At 32.0% G+C, this 14,706-nt stretch overlaps 2 protein-coding genes across 7 annotated transcripts; both read left to right on the top strand.

The window, feature by feature from the left end:
* The first annotated feature begins 264 nt into the window (after positions 1-264).
* Positions 265-4,303, top strand: LOC145319093 (uncharacterized). 2 transcript variants are annotated; one of them, XM_080160939.1, is made up of 5 exons: positions 265-352; positions 588-882; positions 1,805-1,918; positions 2,367-2,416; positions 3,061-4,303. In XM_080160939.1, exons 2-5 carry the CDS (start codon positions 630-632, stop codon positions 4,114-4,116), a joined length of 1,473 nt encoding a protein of 490 aa, XP_080017065.1. In that variant the 5' UTR covers positions 265-352; positions 588-629; the 3' UTR covers positions 4,117-4,303. The 2 variants fall into 2 exon arrangements, with proteins under 2 accessions (XP_080017065.1, XP_080017066.1); XM_080160940.1 differs by having other exon boundaries at positions 284-352; positions 597-882.
* Positions 4,286-11,430, top strand: LOC145319094 (uncharacterized). 5 transcript variants are annotated; one of them, XM_080160946.1, is made up of 12 exons: positions 4,286-4,394; positions 5,671-5,792; positions 6,337-6,381; positions 7,418-7,473; positions 7,913-7,982; positions 8,334-8,374; positions 8,680-8,749; positions 9,405-9,447; positions 9,712-9,813; positions 10,046-10,115; positions 10,439-10,487; positions 10,961-11,430. In XM_080160946.1, exons 2-12 carry the CDS (start codon positions 5,673-5,675, stop codon positions 11,021-11,023), a joined length of 729 nt encoding a protein of 242 aa, XP_080017072.1. In that variant the 5' UTR covers positions 4,286-4,394; positions 5,671-5,672; the 3' UTR covers positions 11,024-11,430. The 5 variants fall into 5 exon arrangements, with proteins under 5 accessions (XP_080017072.1, XP_080017071.1, XP_080017069.1 ...); XM_080160945.1 differs by having other exon boundaries at positions 4,287-4,394; positions 9,405-9,448; positions 9,701-9,813; positions 10,439-10,482; XM_080160943.1 differs by having other exon boundaries at positions 4,287-4,394; positions 9,405-9,449; positions 9,702-9,813.
* Positions 11,431-14,706: the final 3,276 nt, after the last annotated feature.

Raw genomic sequence — 14,706 nt, 5'->3', positions numbered from 1 at the left:
ATGTAAACAATCAAACATGAGAAAATGAAAATTTGTGGAGTAAATTAAAATAATCAACAAGGATGATTTTAATTCAGTGAATCGCATATTTTTATCTGTTTAATTCATGGTTTTAACCACATTTATAGGTCAAGTATTTGTAAGAATTTAGTTTTAGCGCTTTAATCCTGTATAAAGTCTTAGAACATATGAGTTAATTTACTTATATATAGAAAAAAAGTTAAAAGAAATTGATATCTTTTATTAATATTGTAGTAAAGGTTAATGTATTTCACATAAATTTTTATTTTCAGAAAACTATGTAAGGCATTTTAAAGACAAGTCTTCATTATTAGCTATTAATAGGAAGGAGGTAGGTGAATAACATATATTTGTGTTTTTTTATACACAGGTAGGAAGAAGACACTGAACTTTAAATTACATTGGTACCCAAAGTTTTAAGAACACATTATCTTATTGTTCATACTTTTAACAAATTTTGATTATTCGATTTCAAATTCATAGCGTTAAACCTTTTTTTTTCATAAGTAGTATATTTCAAAAATGCAGAAAAATATGTTATTTTAATTCTATGTGTTTTATTTTAGTCTTTACAGATAATTGAAGTGGAAATTTCCTATAATATCAAAATGAAAGAAGTGAGTTGTGGCCAATGTGGGGGAAATTTTCCTGACGCCAAACTTTTATCCATACACATGAAATATGTACACAAAAGACCTCTCTTACATCACTGTGATATTTGTGGTATAGCATTCCCTGATGAGCTTCATCTAATAACACATAAAAAATCGCACACAAGTGAGAAGCCCTTCAAGTGCGACTTATGTGATAAGACATTTAGCTACAGCATGGGATTAGTATATCACAAAAGATTTCATGATAGTGAGTATCCTTATTAATTTGTTAATAGCGAAGCTACTTAGTAACTCACGTTGTCCGAGATATAAATTTGAATGAAATGAATAATATATTTTTTTTTACCTACTTAGTTCGTGATCAAGAAAAGTTTTTACAATGGCAGAGGTAGGTTTCGGGTAAAATCCGTAAAGGTGTTTGTTTTAAGGCTTAAAAATAGTAGTAGAACGATAATATTCACTAAATATGTGTATTTCTTATTGAAAAGAACTATAGACAACAATTTTTTTTTAAAGTTAACATAAAAGGGGGGGGGGAGGTTAATGCAACCATCTCGTAATCAGAAAGCAAATGGCACTTAGAATTCGAATTTCGATTTGAACTTTTGCATAAGTAATCCTTGGTAGGTCTATTTTCCCTAAATCTAACAAAAAGTTGGAAAAGTAACAGGAGCGGCACAGCCGTTTAGCCGTTTTTTTTTGCCTATTTTCAGGGTAAATCAACGTAGGAATCAACTTTTTATAACACATTTTTGGTTTAATTCATGTTAAATGAAAGCAATAATCATTATTTAAAACTTCTAGTACCAACAGCTACCGGCTAGAACCGTTTGATAGCGTTTTGGAGTGGCAAAGAGCAATATGTGGAGATTGGTTTCGTGACTAATTTACAGTATAAGTAGCCGAAAAATGGCAAAACGGCTGAGCTGCCAGCCGTTAGCCGTTACTTTTCCAACTTTTTGTTCGATTTAGGGAAAATAGATCTACCAAGAATTACTCATGCAAAATTTCAGATGGAAATTCGAATTCCAATTATCTCTAAAACTAAGGGAGTAGCACCCAAAATAAAATTGCTGGTATGTCGTGTGACGAGTCACCACATCCCCCCCCCCCCCCTTTAATCCAAAAATTAAATTCTAAAAGCTTGCTTTAAATGTTAATTTTTTTAGATGAAAATATGAAGAAGTACGAAAGCTTCAGCTGCAAGAAATGTAAAAGATCATATGCCAATAAGGGAGTACATTACCAAAATCATATTAAGAATTGTACCGCGGTAGTATTAGGTAAGTCAAAATATAAATATATTAAAATAACAGGTTGTTTGTTTGTTTGTAGGTTAAGATCTCGCTTTCCACTACACCGTTGCGGTTCTACAGCCCAGGGAAGGTTTATAACTATTTTAGGTAGGGTATCTTCCTCCAACATTTGAAATCGTCCTCCAAAAAAATTCTTCTAAATTTTCTCTTTAAAACGTACTTCGAAGTTGAGAGATTCCCCCTCTCCTTCCCTGAAAAGCCCTTAGAGGAATCTAGTGTTGTATAATGTAATAAACCTGTGGTGGAAGCGTAACACGTAGCGCATCCGCTCATCGGTGGGAAGGTGATGGGTTCGAATCTCAGCCCAAACCGCATCCATCTAAAGAGGTATTAATTAGGATTTAGATAGGTGGAAATATTTTTTCTTTGAAAAGGCAGAATTTTTCATGAAAAATAATTTTTACATTTTTTTTAGAAAACCCTGATACACAAGATGAAATAATCATTGATGCAGTTTATAGTGAAGTAAGTTCTTTTTCTATTTATTCTGTATACCTAATTAAATCTAAGTCTAATTAAATCACTGGATTCGCCCTTTGGCTTTTGGTGGGATATTAATGCCTCCCAGAAGTTATATTTAGTTTTAAAGTAAAAATAAAAATAGGTGCCATTAAATTACCCCAATCAACAAAAATTTTAATGCTTTCTCGTCATATGCATACCTATACTTTTTTAGTTTTGACATATCATAGCCGCTTAACATTGGATTTTAAATTGTTTGTTTCGTCTCAAAGCTAGAAAATTATTTATTGACGTAAGTGAAATTTACGTTTTATTTTATTATTGTAACTTTAGCTACCTAAAGCATTAAAACATAATTTCCCATTGTTTTATGCAGTAAACTGATGCTTATCTAACTAGGTAAGTTTAAATTATAGAAACTTTTTTTCTGATGTAACCTATCAGAAAAAAATATCCAGACTATCTATTCATTTTGTATGTATGTAGACGAAAGGACAGTAACATTTTTTTCTTTCCAAAAATTTATAATTTTATGAATAACTTTGTTTTTATAGGTGAGGGGGAGGGGTGAAGGGTCATTAAAATCTCTTTGTCTTTATGTTTTGTTAGTTATTGATAATATTTACTCAGTGTATTTATGTTTCTAGGAAAATCTAAATTTGAAACCAAAAATTGCTGCTGAACCAAAAAGAACATTTCCTGCCGAAACTTCAGATTATTTACAAACCATCCAAAAATTATCTACTGATGATAAACCATTAAGTGACAAATCTGAGGCTGGTCGTTATATAGAATGTTATGAAGGGAGAGGTACTGAACACCTAGATTTTCAAGGTAAAGATATTCAACAAAGAACATCAGAAGTAGAAAATAAGGTTGCAATTTCTTGTGATATATGCAGTAATCATTTTTCTGAACCTGAAATTGAAGGCCACATAATTCAGTGTCGGGATAAATATAATAAATTTCCTTGTGCTATATGTGGAAAATCTTTTAGTGATGATGAAACCCTACAAATAAAAACACTTGACGAAGCTCACAAAGAAAAAATAGAATATTATTGCAAGACTTGTTGTAACAACTTTTCTCCACAAGATAAGTCAAAAAATCGCTATGACTTCTCTTTGGTTAAGAAGAAGCCGGTTTACAAATGTGAAATCTGTCATAAAAGATTCATCAGTACCCAACACTTAATTCTGCACAGAAAAGTACATTCAGTTGAAAGGCCATACAACTGTAAGGTTTGCAAGGACTCATTTGAAAATAACTTTCAATTAGTTCAACATCAAAGAGTTCACCTTTTTTCCTGTGATATTTGTGATAAAAAATTTGCCAGCATTAAAAGTCTCACATGTCATAAAAAGTATGGAAAATGTACGGATCCAAGAAATAGTAATGTTGGCAATATAAACTTTGGAATTAAACAATCCACTACATCACAAACCCACCAATTATTGATTCATAATAATTTAATTCAAGAAAAAGACAGTGACGCTGTTATCAATAATTTTGTTGATATGGCTGAAAATGTGACTGACAACCATTCAATGATTGATCGAGAAGCTGATATCAAGGAGGAAATTAAAATAGAAACTACTGAGGAAGATCCTATTGCCATGAGAGAAGTGGACCCTATTGCTGTGACAGAGCAGGAAAAAGAAATTGTCGAAGGACAGAGCTTTATTGTTTTTCATGAGATTTAGTTTTTTATGTGCTGTTAATAAATACCTGTCCTGCATAAGCATTAATGTATTAAAATTTTTCTTATTTTTTTCAAAACTTAATTTTAAAAAAAATACAGGTAACAGAACACTGTTAGTAATGCTGTTCCATTATAAAATTTGATTATTTTATTGTATATTTTCGTTAGAATACATAATTACCTATTTATGTCACGTGTTTTTTTTATATTTTGTTTTCAGATGTTAAATTATCAAGTAATTAGAAAAATGACCAGGTATTAAGCTTATGTTGAATTAAGGTAAACATATATGTACATGTTTTTTTATTCATTCATATAAAGTCGTATTGTTGTTGTAGTTCATTCTATTGCTGCGTTTGTCAAAAAAACTAATATATCCCCGAAAAAATATATTTCAAGTTAGAAAGAACTTCTCGAGTTCCGAATGATAAGAGCACGATGGCCCTAAATTATTCTTGCAAAATTCAGTGGAAAAAAAACGTTGTCATTAAGGCCATTTCCTAGATCTTTAGCTCAAACATTGCAACTTAAGTCATGCGATAGTTTAAAATGTTTCACTGTAGTAAATGTCGTATTTGCAGTTTTAAATTTCCAAACCCACATATTTGTCTGCAAAATTTGGCCTTTGCAAAAATTCTTTCCCTTAAAATTTTTGCTTTCCCGTTTATTTTATTTGTAAACAGTAGGTAGTAATTGTGATTTGATTTTATTAGAAAAAAGGATGACAACATTCATAAAAGCGAAGCTCTGAAACGATAGGACAAACGAACATTAACCCTTCTAGAGTTTTAGAACTTAAAAAGCAGAATATAAATGTATAATAGTTGATACAAAATATGGGTATAGTTTAAATCAACGAAAAGAGATAACTGTACATGTCCGTGGCGGACTGACCGACCCTAATTATTGAAAAGCTTCGCTTTAAAAAAGGGCCTATATCAATGCTATTCTATGCTTTGTTTTATGGGATAAATGGTTTAATGAGTAATATTTTGGTAAATTTTGATATGTGAGAAGTGTCCTATTGATTAAAACCCAGTATACTTACCGATTCTTTTAATTATTCAACCTTTTAGGGAAGCTTTATTTATCTCCTAGGATAGTTAGATTTTGACTTTTTCTAAAGGGATAAATGCATGAAGTGCATTTCAGAAAATGATTTAAAGCACAAGTTTCAAGTATACCATAAAACATATATAATTTTGTATTACTTTAAATAACAAACAATTAGACATCACTAAATTAGCCGTCATGCTGTTTTTGTAAAAATAAGCCAGCTTTAAAATTGCATAGGTATATTACAAGAATACGATTTTAAAGTTTTTTTTAAACAACGTTGTAGAAAATTTAAATTCTTTCAAATATGTTCCATACAAATGTAGCTTAAACCATTGAACAGGGAAAAAGCAGTTCACTAAATTCAATTTAAAATGCATTTCGTGCAACTGCCCTCTTAAGTCTTAGGACGACTTTAGGCTATTTCAGCCTTCTACTTCAAATAAACCAGGTATTAGTTCTTGATATATAAGATGTTATAAAATATAATTTGCTGCAGAAATGTACCTGGAAGTTTGCGACAAAGATGTTTTTGATGAATTCATAAATGGGCCAAATGAAAAGATCTGGGAGATGATTGATCAACATCAAGATTGGGACACAATTGCTGATTTTATAGAGGTTAGTTTAAGTAGCGAAGCTACTCTATAACTTACCGTCAGTCTGTAACGCCATTGGAGAAATGTGGTTTTCTTGGCTACTAATGAAGCTAGACAGTGAAGAAGAAGATTCCTAAGATATTTGCGCATTGATATTTTTTGCACTTTCTCTCTCTCTTTCTTTTCTTTGTAATAAAAATTTGACATATGCTTTATATTTTACTTTGTGTCCATTTCATTTTTTTGTTCTTTTTTACTTATGGATGTTGTTATCCTTGTTATCAACTCAATTACATAGAGATTTTCCTCCAACTGAAAGTGGACAAAAATTTTATCATAACAATATAAAAAAAACATAGTCTTGTGATCTATGGGGTTAATCTTCTGTAAGAAAAGTGAAAAATCAGTCATAAAAACGCGCTTATGAAAATTGCTTTTATTTTGACTTGCATTTAGTGTACCTCTAATTATAGCAAATTATACCGTGCGCTCGTGGTAACATTTTGTATACATTTCCTAATTCCTTAATTTTTTGATAGATTTTTCTAATTTTGTATTTATTCTAGACAAAATCTCTGCATGCAAATGCACCAAGAATGTTATATAAAAAGGTAAATTATCCTATAAAAAAGATAAACAAAATAATCCTATGCAGTGCGTGCAACAAGCACAAGTTTATAATATTTTGATTAAAAAATAATAAAATCTATTTTCTTATCTGGGATCCTAAGGCATAAGACAATGGACGATAAAAGGAAAAATTCTAATGTTTCGTTCCTGTTCCTTCCTGATTTAAAGCATGTAAAAAATATCTTTCTGCGTATTTACCCTAATATGCTGTAGGATTCAAGACTGGACTGCACAGGGCTGTGCAAAACCCGGTGTTTTTTTTAAAATACCCCGGGGTCGTGGAAAATAGGGATTTTAACCGGGTTTTAGGGGTTTCTTGGTTTTTTTTTTGGGGTATTTGGGGTTTTTATAGTTTTAATACTGTAAAAGCTTGAATAATATATTATATATCATTATATAATATGTAATAGACGATTCTTTCTATGGCGCAGCGAGTTTCATAGTATTTTCACAGTAGCTTTTCTCTTATTTCTACCCCTGCGGGGCAATCATTACCTCTTAACTAACCTAACCTACAATAAACTATTAATAGCTACTATAAAAATACAAAGAAAACCACTGTGCCATGAAACTAATTAGGTCCATTCTTTTAATATTTAGAAACAGGCTAGGACATAAGAAAGATGAAAAGTTGGCTGCTATTTACAGGAAAAACAGAAAAAATGCAAAAATCTAAAGATCCTAAAACTGTATGTGCTTTTCTTGCTGGTATATCTCTTTCCGAGCAAGTGACAATGGCAAAATCAAGCACAGCAGTCTATTCCTTTGTTAAATACATGCAAGGGGTCAATGAAAAACATATTTTTTTTTATATAAACAACGAAAAATAAACTTATTTTTGAAACAATTTTACTTTTTTTTTAATAAAACCCCAAAAACCTAAAACCCCTTGGGTTTTTTAAGGTGGGTTAAAGGGCAAAAAACCCGGGTGGGTTTTTTATCTGCCAACCCTGGGACTGCAAATGACTGTTATCAGTGCTACTAATAATCATATAATTACTGAATGAATACATGCAGGAAAGAGAAATGCTAGAGATTAGAGATCTTAACACACCATTACATATGGCCGTAAGGTTCGTTTCTACTTATCAAAAGTAAACTTTTCTATAGTAAGAGTCGGTCCGTTTTCCATAATATATAGCTCTTTTAATTAATTTAGAATTTTAGAATTGATTTCAAACTTTGCATGTTGATTTCTATAGGTAACACTTAGGTACGATTTAGGAAGCGTGGTATATCTATGATTGTTACCAGAAAGTCAGTACGTTCATTTGAAAATGCTGATTTAAAATTTTTGACTTGTTCAGATTGACAAATTAATGTTCTTCCACTAGTTTTCATCCCTGAGATTAGATACTCTAAAATAAGAGATGTCTGTGGGTTGGTCTAGAATGTTTTTTTTTGTGTATTTGCAAGCAACAATTTTATTCCTTATTTCCTGGCAAAAAAAAAGTCTTTATTTTTATTGTCATTGTAATTTAAATGTAATAAAATTAGAAAAATTTTACTTAGGCAAGGGGCATCAAAAAGTGCGTTTGAAAAGTTACTGAAGGCAGGAGCCTATAGATCTCTTCTAAACCAGGTTAAATAGCATTCCCTAATCAAAGACTTATAGTTAGTTAGTTAGAAGCTAAAGATTCAAAAGTAAAAATAAAAACTTAAAAAGGAAGTGTTTAAAAAACATGTGCATAGTGAGTTCTTGTAACTTTATTTTATAAAAATCAAAAAGTAAAAGGAGTAAAGAAAAAAAGAAAACGAAAGGCTTGTACAGTAAAAATATGTTCATAATTGTGGCTTCGCCCCTAGCAATTAGATCTCTCCATGAGTCCAATCGGAGAGGGAAAGAAAGAGAGGAGAAAACTTTAACTAACCTATTTAAGAGTTAATAAACAAAAAATACTTGGCTAAATATAATTGGATTTTAAACTTTTAGGATGGAGAAACCCCATATGACGTTGCTTTAAAAGAAAATAGGTTGGTATTTTATTAATGTTTTTAGCAAGTCAAAGTACTTTGTTTCTTAACAGATGTTTAAATATTTTGGCGTTTTCGCTCTAAAGGTCTAGCACTGACCAGGGTAGGTAATATTTGGTTCTGAGCAGCCCTCTAGGGTTATGGCATCGCAGAGATAGGCTTCACATTGTTATGCAAAGGTTTAGCATAGATATAAATTACCCCTCTAAAATTTGCAATGCTCGATAGGCAATTTGAGGGAAAGCGCCGATATTTCCTCAAAAAGTTTACATAATAAAATTTTAAACTTTTCTGCACAATTTCAGATATGAAGAGGATATTCTGGAACTCCTGAAGCCACCAGACACAGTCACTACAAATTTAGAGACTATTCAGGTAATACACCAGGGAAGGATAGGATATTAGACTGTAAATTATACTGGTACCCAAAGTTTTATATGCATGTGCTATATATTTGGCAATTAATAAAAGTGCCCTGTTTTTTCCAGCTTTAACTTTATTCTACAGAATCGAAGAAGTTTGTTTATTATACATCAATTTATCGTCCAATATCCAATCCCTCCTTAGGATTTCTGAGGTATAACATAAAGAAAAATAATCATGTCCATCAGTAACGCTGCAATTACTATATTACAACTGTTTAAATTAATTACGAACATGAAATTGCTGTACATACCAAAATTTTCTAAAAATAAATCTCACGGATAATTAAGGTTTGTAAAATAAATGTCCTTTAATTTTCTGAATGCGTGTCTGTGGGAGACGAATTGTGCAAGTAAATGAATGATTAATAACCAGACAAACGAATATACCATATTTCTAGATTATCTGTGCTTTAAAACATTGAAGTTACAAATAACGAAGCTACTTTATAACAAGTGAATGCTCAAGTTGGGTCGATATCATCTACAAGTTTTCTTTTAAGGAGCTGTAAAATTTGATTGTGTCTATCTAATTCAAAACATAATTCGTTTTCTTTGGTGCTTTACTAAAACCAATGCACAATGTATGTAAATTAATTTTATTTTAGAAAATGGAGAAGTCAATGCACAAAGTTATGAAGGATATTGCAGGAATATTTTATTATTTCTTTTAGAATTAATCATTTTGACTTGAAGATAACAATATCTTTTTGGTGTTATCCTCCTAGGATTTTTTTTTTAATTTTGAAATTTTGGTAAACAAAATAAGATAAACGGAATTTATATCAATTAGAAATGTTGGAGAAAATGAGGGCAAAAGATTTTTGTGTAATCAGAAAGACAATTTTGGTAACCAATTAGAACATTTAAAATTCTCAATAAGAATATCTAAAATATAAACAGGTCCTTTGATAGAAGACTATGGAGTATTATTACCCCAATGCTCTATACTCTGGGAGAAACCGTCAGGTGAACCAGCTAACAAGTACAACACCAGTCTACATTTCTCAGTACCAAGTAAGTATTTTTCACTCATTGGAAAAAAATCTTTGTAAAATATGCAATTAAGTGTAGTTTCGAAAATGATTTTTCACCAATATAATGTTAAATTTTGGAAGAAAATATATAAGGCTCAAAATTGTTAGATTTTTTCCACTAATTATAAATTGCCTCTTAATCCATAGTCAGAATTTAGAAACTAAATTTATCTTCAATTGACCTATTCCTACATCTTTTGTGATTATTTTAGTGATGTATGGAGGATTTAACATGACATTAGATAGAAATCAACCTTCTTTGCTTGTCGAGAGCTTTTGCAGGTATTGTAATATAAATCACTTGCAGCTAAGCGCCAAGAGGCCCTGTGGGACTTTTTTAGAAGGTTTGTGGAGGTGCCTAAATCTGCGGCATATCCTAATCCTGTGGGGCTACCCAGAACGGAATATATCCTTATAAGTATAACCTTACCTAAAGTAATAGGTAAACAAAGGATAAAAGTAACCTCACCTTTTGTGTTCAACATTAAGGGAAAACGAAATATTTTCTTTTCAAATACTGGGGGGGGGGGGGGGGGGAATAAATTTGTATTGTTTGTTTAAAATGTCACATTATTCATGAAACTTTTTAAATGTTTTTATTTCAGAATTGTTGGAGGTTCTGAACAAGAACATTTCATTGATAAGAATGGAAAGGAAAGAATATTTCTTTGAAAAAACGTCGAAAAAAATTGAATGATGGCTTGCTATACAAAAATTTAAGCTGCTAAGTGGTTGTAGATTTTCTAAATATAATTGATTGAATTGGTAAAGGCGATTAAAGTCTGATAAAAAATTTCGGATCATGGAAAGAAAACGAAGTGGCGGGTTTCGTCGTATTCTCACAGTAGCTATTGATAGGTTATTTTAGATAAATGTTAATGATTGCCATGTAGGGTTAGGAAATTGGCCCCGCAGGGGCTAGAAATAAGTGAAAAGCTACTGTGAAATACGACGAATGACAGTTGCCGATTCTTGTCATATCAGTTTATTAAATAAATCTTGCTCAAAGCAAAATTTTGTTAGCTATTTATAATTAAAGCATTGGACAAATTTTTTCGCATACGGTGTATTGATTTCTCTATACCCTGAATTCGATATAAAATACAATATTCTTCTTCTGCAAGCAGATAAAGAGCAGAAATGTGTATGGAAACTCAAGATGTGGACTTTCTTGTTTATCATGTATTTAATTTAAATTTGTTCTATGTAAGCTTTATTGATCATCTTCTAGTTTAAAAAAATTGTGTACAAAATTTAATCAGGGATGGAGGGGACATTGTGCTGTTTATTATACTAGTCCCCAAAGTTTAATAATAACGTTTTTTTTATTCGTTAGCTTACAACTTTGGGGACTTTTGCTGAATTTTGATTGGTTGGTTAATTAAATTTAGTGCCCAAACGTTTCAACCACTAATTGTAATCTACAGAAGGGGTAGTTTTTAGTATTATTGGGAATATACATTAATTTATCGGCCATTGTCGTAACCCTTAAGATCCCTGAAATTTAAAACATTTTGAATATCCAAATTGATTGTGACCTGGTAATTAATATACAGTACAAGTTTATAAATCTTAATAAAATATATTATGTTGTATACGTTTTTCCATCATTATTTAAATTTAAAAACTGGTTTAAAACCATCAAGACAGTGTAGTCTTATATATAAGTAGCGGGTTCGCCCTATGAGGTAAGGGGAAGTCGACCGTTCTTATCGAATTTTTTTTTTTTTTTTAAGGCAGTGGTACAGACTACCTACTGCTACATATAGAAATTGTTACTCTACCTAAAAAGAAAATGGAATGATTTTTCCATACCTTGATAAAACATTTCGTCCATTTGGCTAATATAACGAAACCTCCCCACTTATGACTTAACCCTATCCTCTCCCCTTATCATTGATGAACGTATTGACCAATATCTGCAGGGTTACATTAGTAACTTAAATTGACGACAAAAATTCCTTTGTCACAATATCCTCATTTTCTATATCCAATATTCCTATTTTATTCTAGAACCAATTTTCACTTTTCATAAGTAAAAAACTCATAATTAGGGATTTCCACTTGCGTTAGAAATTTTGTGCTTTCCCTTAAAGAGTTTTGAAATAAATTGAAAACAAAGGGGTTAGTATTTTTGCTATGCTAATCCCTTCAGGTGCCTAACCCTGCGGTGCCTATATTTATGGCACTCTAACCATGCAGGGCTATCTAGTATCTAAAGTTTTCAATAAAAGAAAAGAAGGGGGGGGGAGGACGGAGTCTGTGTTCGACCTGGCACTGGGAATCGTCAGAATTTTTTGTTTGACTAGTTTCATTCATTTTTCTTGTGTAGTACCATGTTCTAGATAATCTTTCAGGCAAATGTGGGAGTGTGGCCCCTTTAACTAGCCTCAGGGGTTCGTAACAACAAGCGATGCAGACATACGGACGTACCTTTACTAGTTATAGATCAGCTACGCTGATCTGTTTACTACCACTGATCAATGCAAAATTCAGTTTAGATGTTTATTGAAGCAGTCAGTAACTAGTTATTTACAAGGGGGGGGGGGAACTTTTGCCACATTCGCGTAATCAGTAATCAAGTAAACCTTCTAATTGTGTTCCAGGCAGGCTCTGGTGGCCTCCAGGAGCCTGCAGAATAGCTAATAATCCTAATACATAATTTTTGAATTTAGAGAAAAGGTTATAAAATAGGAAATGGTTAAATATCATTATCAAATAAAATACATATTATTTAATGTCTCTAGTTGTGCTTTAGACAGGCTCAAGGTGGCCTCCATGAGACAAAATATAATTCTGTCTTGGATATAATATTACAGTCCAGACTGTACCTGGAGGCCTGCAGCACCTGAACATGAAGGCAGATTGTCAATTTATCTTCAAATATGATAAAAACATCCAAAACCACGCATATTTGGTTTAATAGGTGTACCTCTTTTTTTACCTGTTCAGAATGAACCTGGAGGCCTGCAGCACCTGAACCTGAAGGCCGATTGTCAATTTATCTTGAAATAATTTTAACTGCAAATATGATGATAACATCCAAAAAGATGCATATTTGGTTTAATAAATGTACCTGAAACTCTTCAAACAGAATTTTTAATTTTTACCTGTCCAGAGTGTACCTGGAGGCCTGCAGCACCTGAACCTGGATGCCAATTGTCATTTTTTCTTCAAATATGGTAATAATATCCAAAAAGATGCATATTTGGTTTAATAAGTGTACCTCTAACTCTTAAAATAAGAAATTTTAATTTTTACCTGTCCAGAGTTTACCTGGAGGCCTGCAGCACCTGAACCTGGAGGCCGATTTTTAATTTTTCTGCAAATATGATGATAACATCCAAAATGATGCATATTTGGTTTTAAAAGTGTACCTGTAACTCTTCAAATAAGGAATTTTAATTAATACCTGTCCAGAGTGTACCTGGAGGCCTGCAGTACCTGAACCTGGAGGCCGATTGTCATTTTTTCTTCAAATATGTTAATAACATCCAAAACCACGCATATTTGGTGTAATAAGTGTACCTCTAACTCTTAAAATAAAAATTTTAATTTTTACCTGTCCAGAAACGACCTTCCAGCCTGCAGCACCTAAACCTGGAGACCTGTTCAAGAAATGATTAAATATCCGTGAACTACTACCCAAAAGTAAACTTTTATCTAATACAACCTACAATAATCTCAAATCAATACCTAGCCCACACAACACTGATTACGCGAAAGTGGCAAAAGTTACCCCCCCCCCCCCCCTTAATGCAACATAATACATGGATTAGGTATAAATGCAATCAAAATGGTTTTATACAAAGCTGGCTCATTCTGGAGGGCGGGGGCCATAAACTACAACAATCCTTTTGACACAAGCATAATAGAGATTAAAATTAACCATTAGCAACACAGCTGTACAAAATAATAAACTGATATTTACACAATGGCTCCGCTTCTAGTGGGAGGTGATTAAACAAAATAGAATTAGATCTGAGGAGTGAAGCTACTCTATAAGCCTGACAAAGCGAGGTCGTACTACACAAACACAGCACTTATTTTGAGTCATATACTGTTTATAACTTCACTACTAATTTAAACTTTTCTATTAATACATTTGTATGGTTCATAGAACCTCATAGACAAAACTAAGGTTCTTTAAAAAGTTGTATGTATGACTGTCCATAAGAAATTTTGAGTATCTTGGCCGTTTTTATCGGAATTTCAAATTTTCTAGCTTTGTGGATGCCAAGCATACAATTCAATCATGGTAGTAAGATAGAGCTAAATAAAATAAGATGGAAATTGATAATCCAGCAAAGAGGTTGCCTTTTGATTTTAACAAGGATGAAAACATCTGCATTAAGTAGCAAGACATAGTAATATAATTAACTAGCGGTGAAGCCTCTAGAGGCAATAAAGGGATGGGGGAAATTGACCATTCACTTTTAATTTTGGAAAGGAAAAAGGAAGATAATATTTTTTCCTTGGGTGGGGTCATCTTTCCTAGGGCGATATTCTTGGGAGGATGCAGAATAGATATCCTTCCCCAGAGTGGTTGTAAACCTTCCCTGGGCCTATGTAAAGGGGAATCATATCGGTTCAACAAAAAATCTTTCTGGTTTTTATAATAGGATATAAACAAATAGTGTTATATCATTATTATTACCTGTTATCAAATTATAATGCAAATCAGTCGAATAGCAGTAGATTTAAATTTACCTTCGTATGAACAGACTAAGTTGGATGTTACCTTCGCTTCTAAAAAGGGTGCGGCTTTATATGTGTATATATAAATTTATTTTGCTTGACGTACATAAATGTAAGGTAAAATATGAATATTAATGGTTACGCCTAAGACAATGTTGAATACTGGTTATTGTGT

Source organism: Acartia tonsa, chromosome 5 (assembly GCF_053477335.1).
Source record: "Acartia tonsa isolate MP-2025a chromosome 5, ASM5347733v1, whole genome shotgun sequence".
NCBI classification, from domain to species: Eukaryota; Metazoa; Arthropoda; class Copepoda; order Calanoida; family Acartiidae; genus Acartia; species Acartia tonsa.
Note: the sequence above shows the minus strand (reverse complement) of the source record. Positions and strands in the feature narration are given on the sequence as shown.

Excerpts from the sequence above, each read along its gene's own strand:
- LOC145319094 (XM_080160945.1), top strand. The coding sequence starts at position 5,673 with ATGTACCTGGAAGTTTGCGACAAAGATGTTTTTGATGAATTCATAAAT. Across the intron at positions 6,382-7,417 it reads CAAGAATGTTATATAAAAAG|GAAAGAGAAATGCTAGAGAT; the intron begins GTAAATTATCCT and ends GAATACATGCAG. Across the intron at positions 7,983-8,333 it reads ATAGATCTCTTCTAAACCAG|GATGGAGAAACCCCATATGA; the intron begins GTTAAATAGCAT and ends TTAAACTTTTAG.
- LOC145319093 (XM_080160939.1), top strand. The coding sequence starts at position 630 with ATGAAAGAAGTGAGTTGTGGCCAATGTGGGGGAAATTTTCCTGACGCC. Across the intron at positions 883-1,804 it reads TCACAAAAGATTTCATGATA|ATGAAAATATGAAGAAGTAC; the intron begins GTGAGTATCCTT and ends TAATTTTTTTAG. Across the intron at positions 1,919-2,366 it reads TTGTACCGCGGTAGTATTAG|AAAACCCTGATACACAAGAT; the intron begins GTAAGTCAAAAT and ends CATTTTTTTTAG.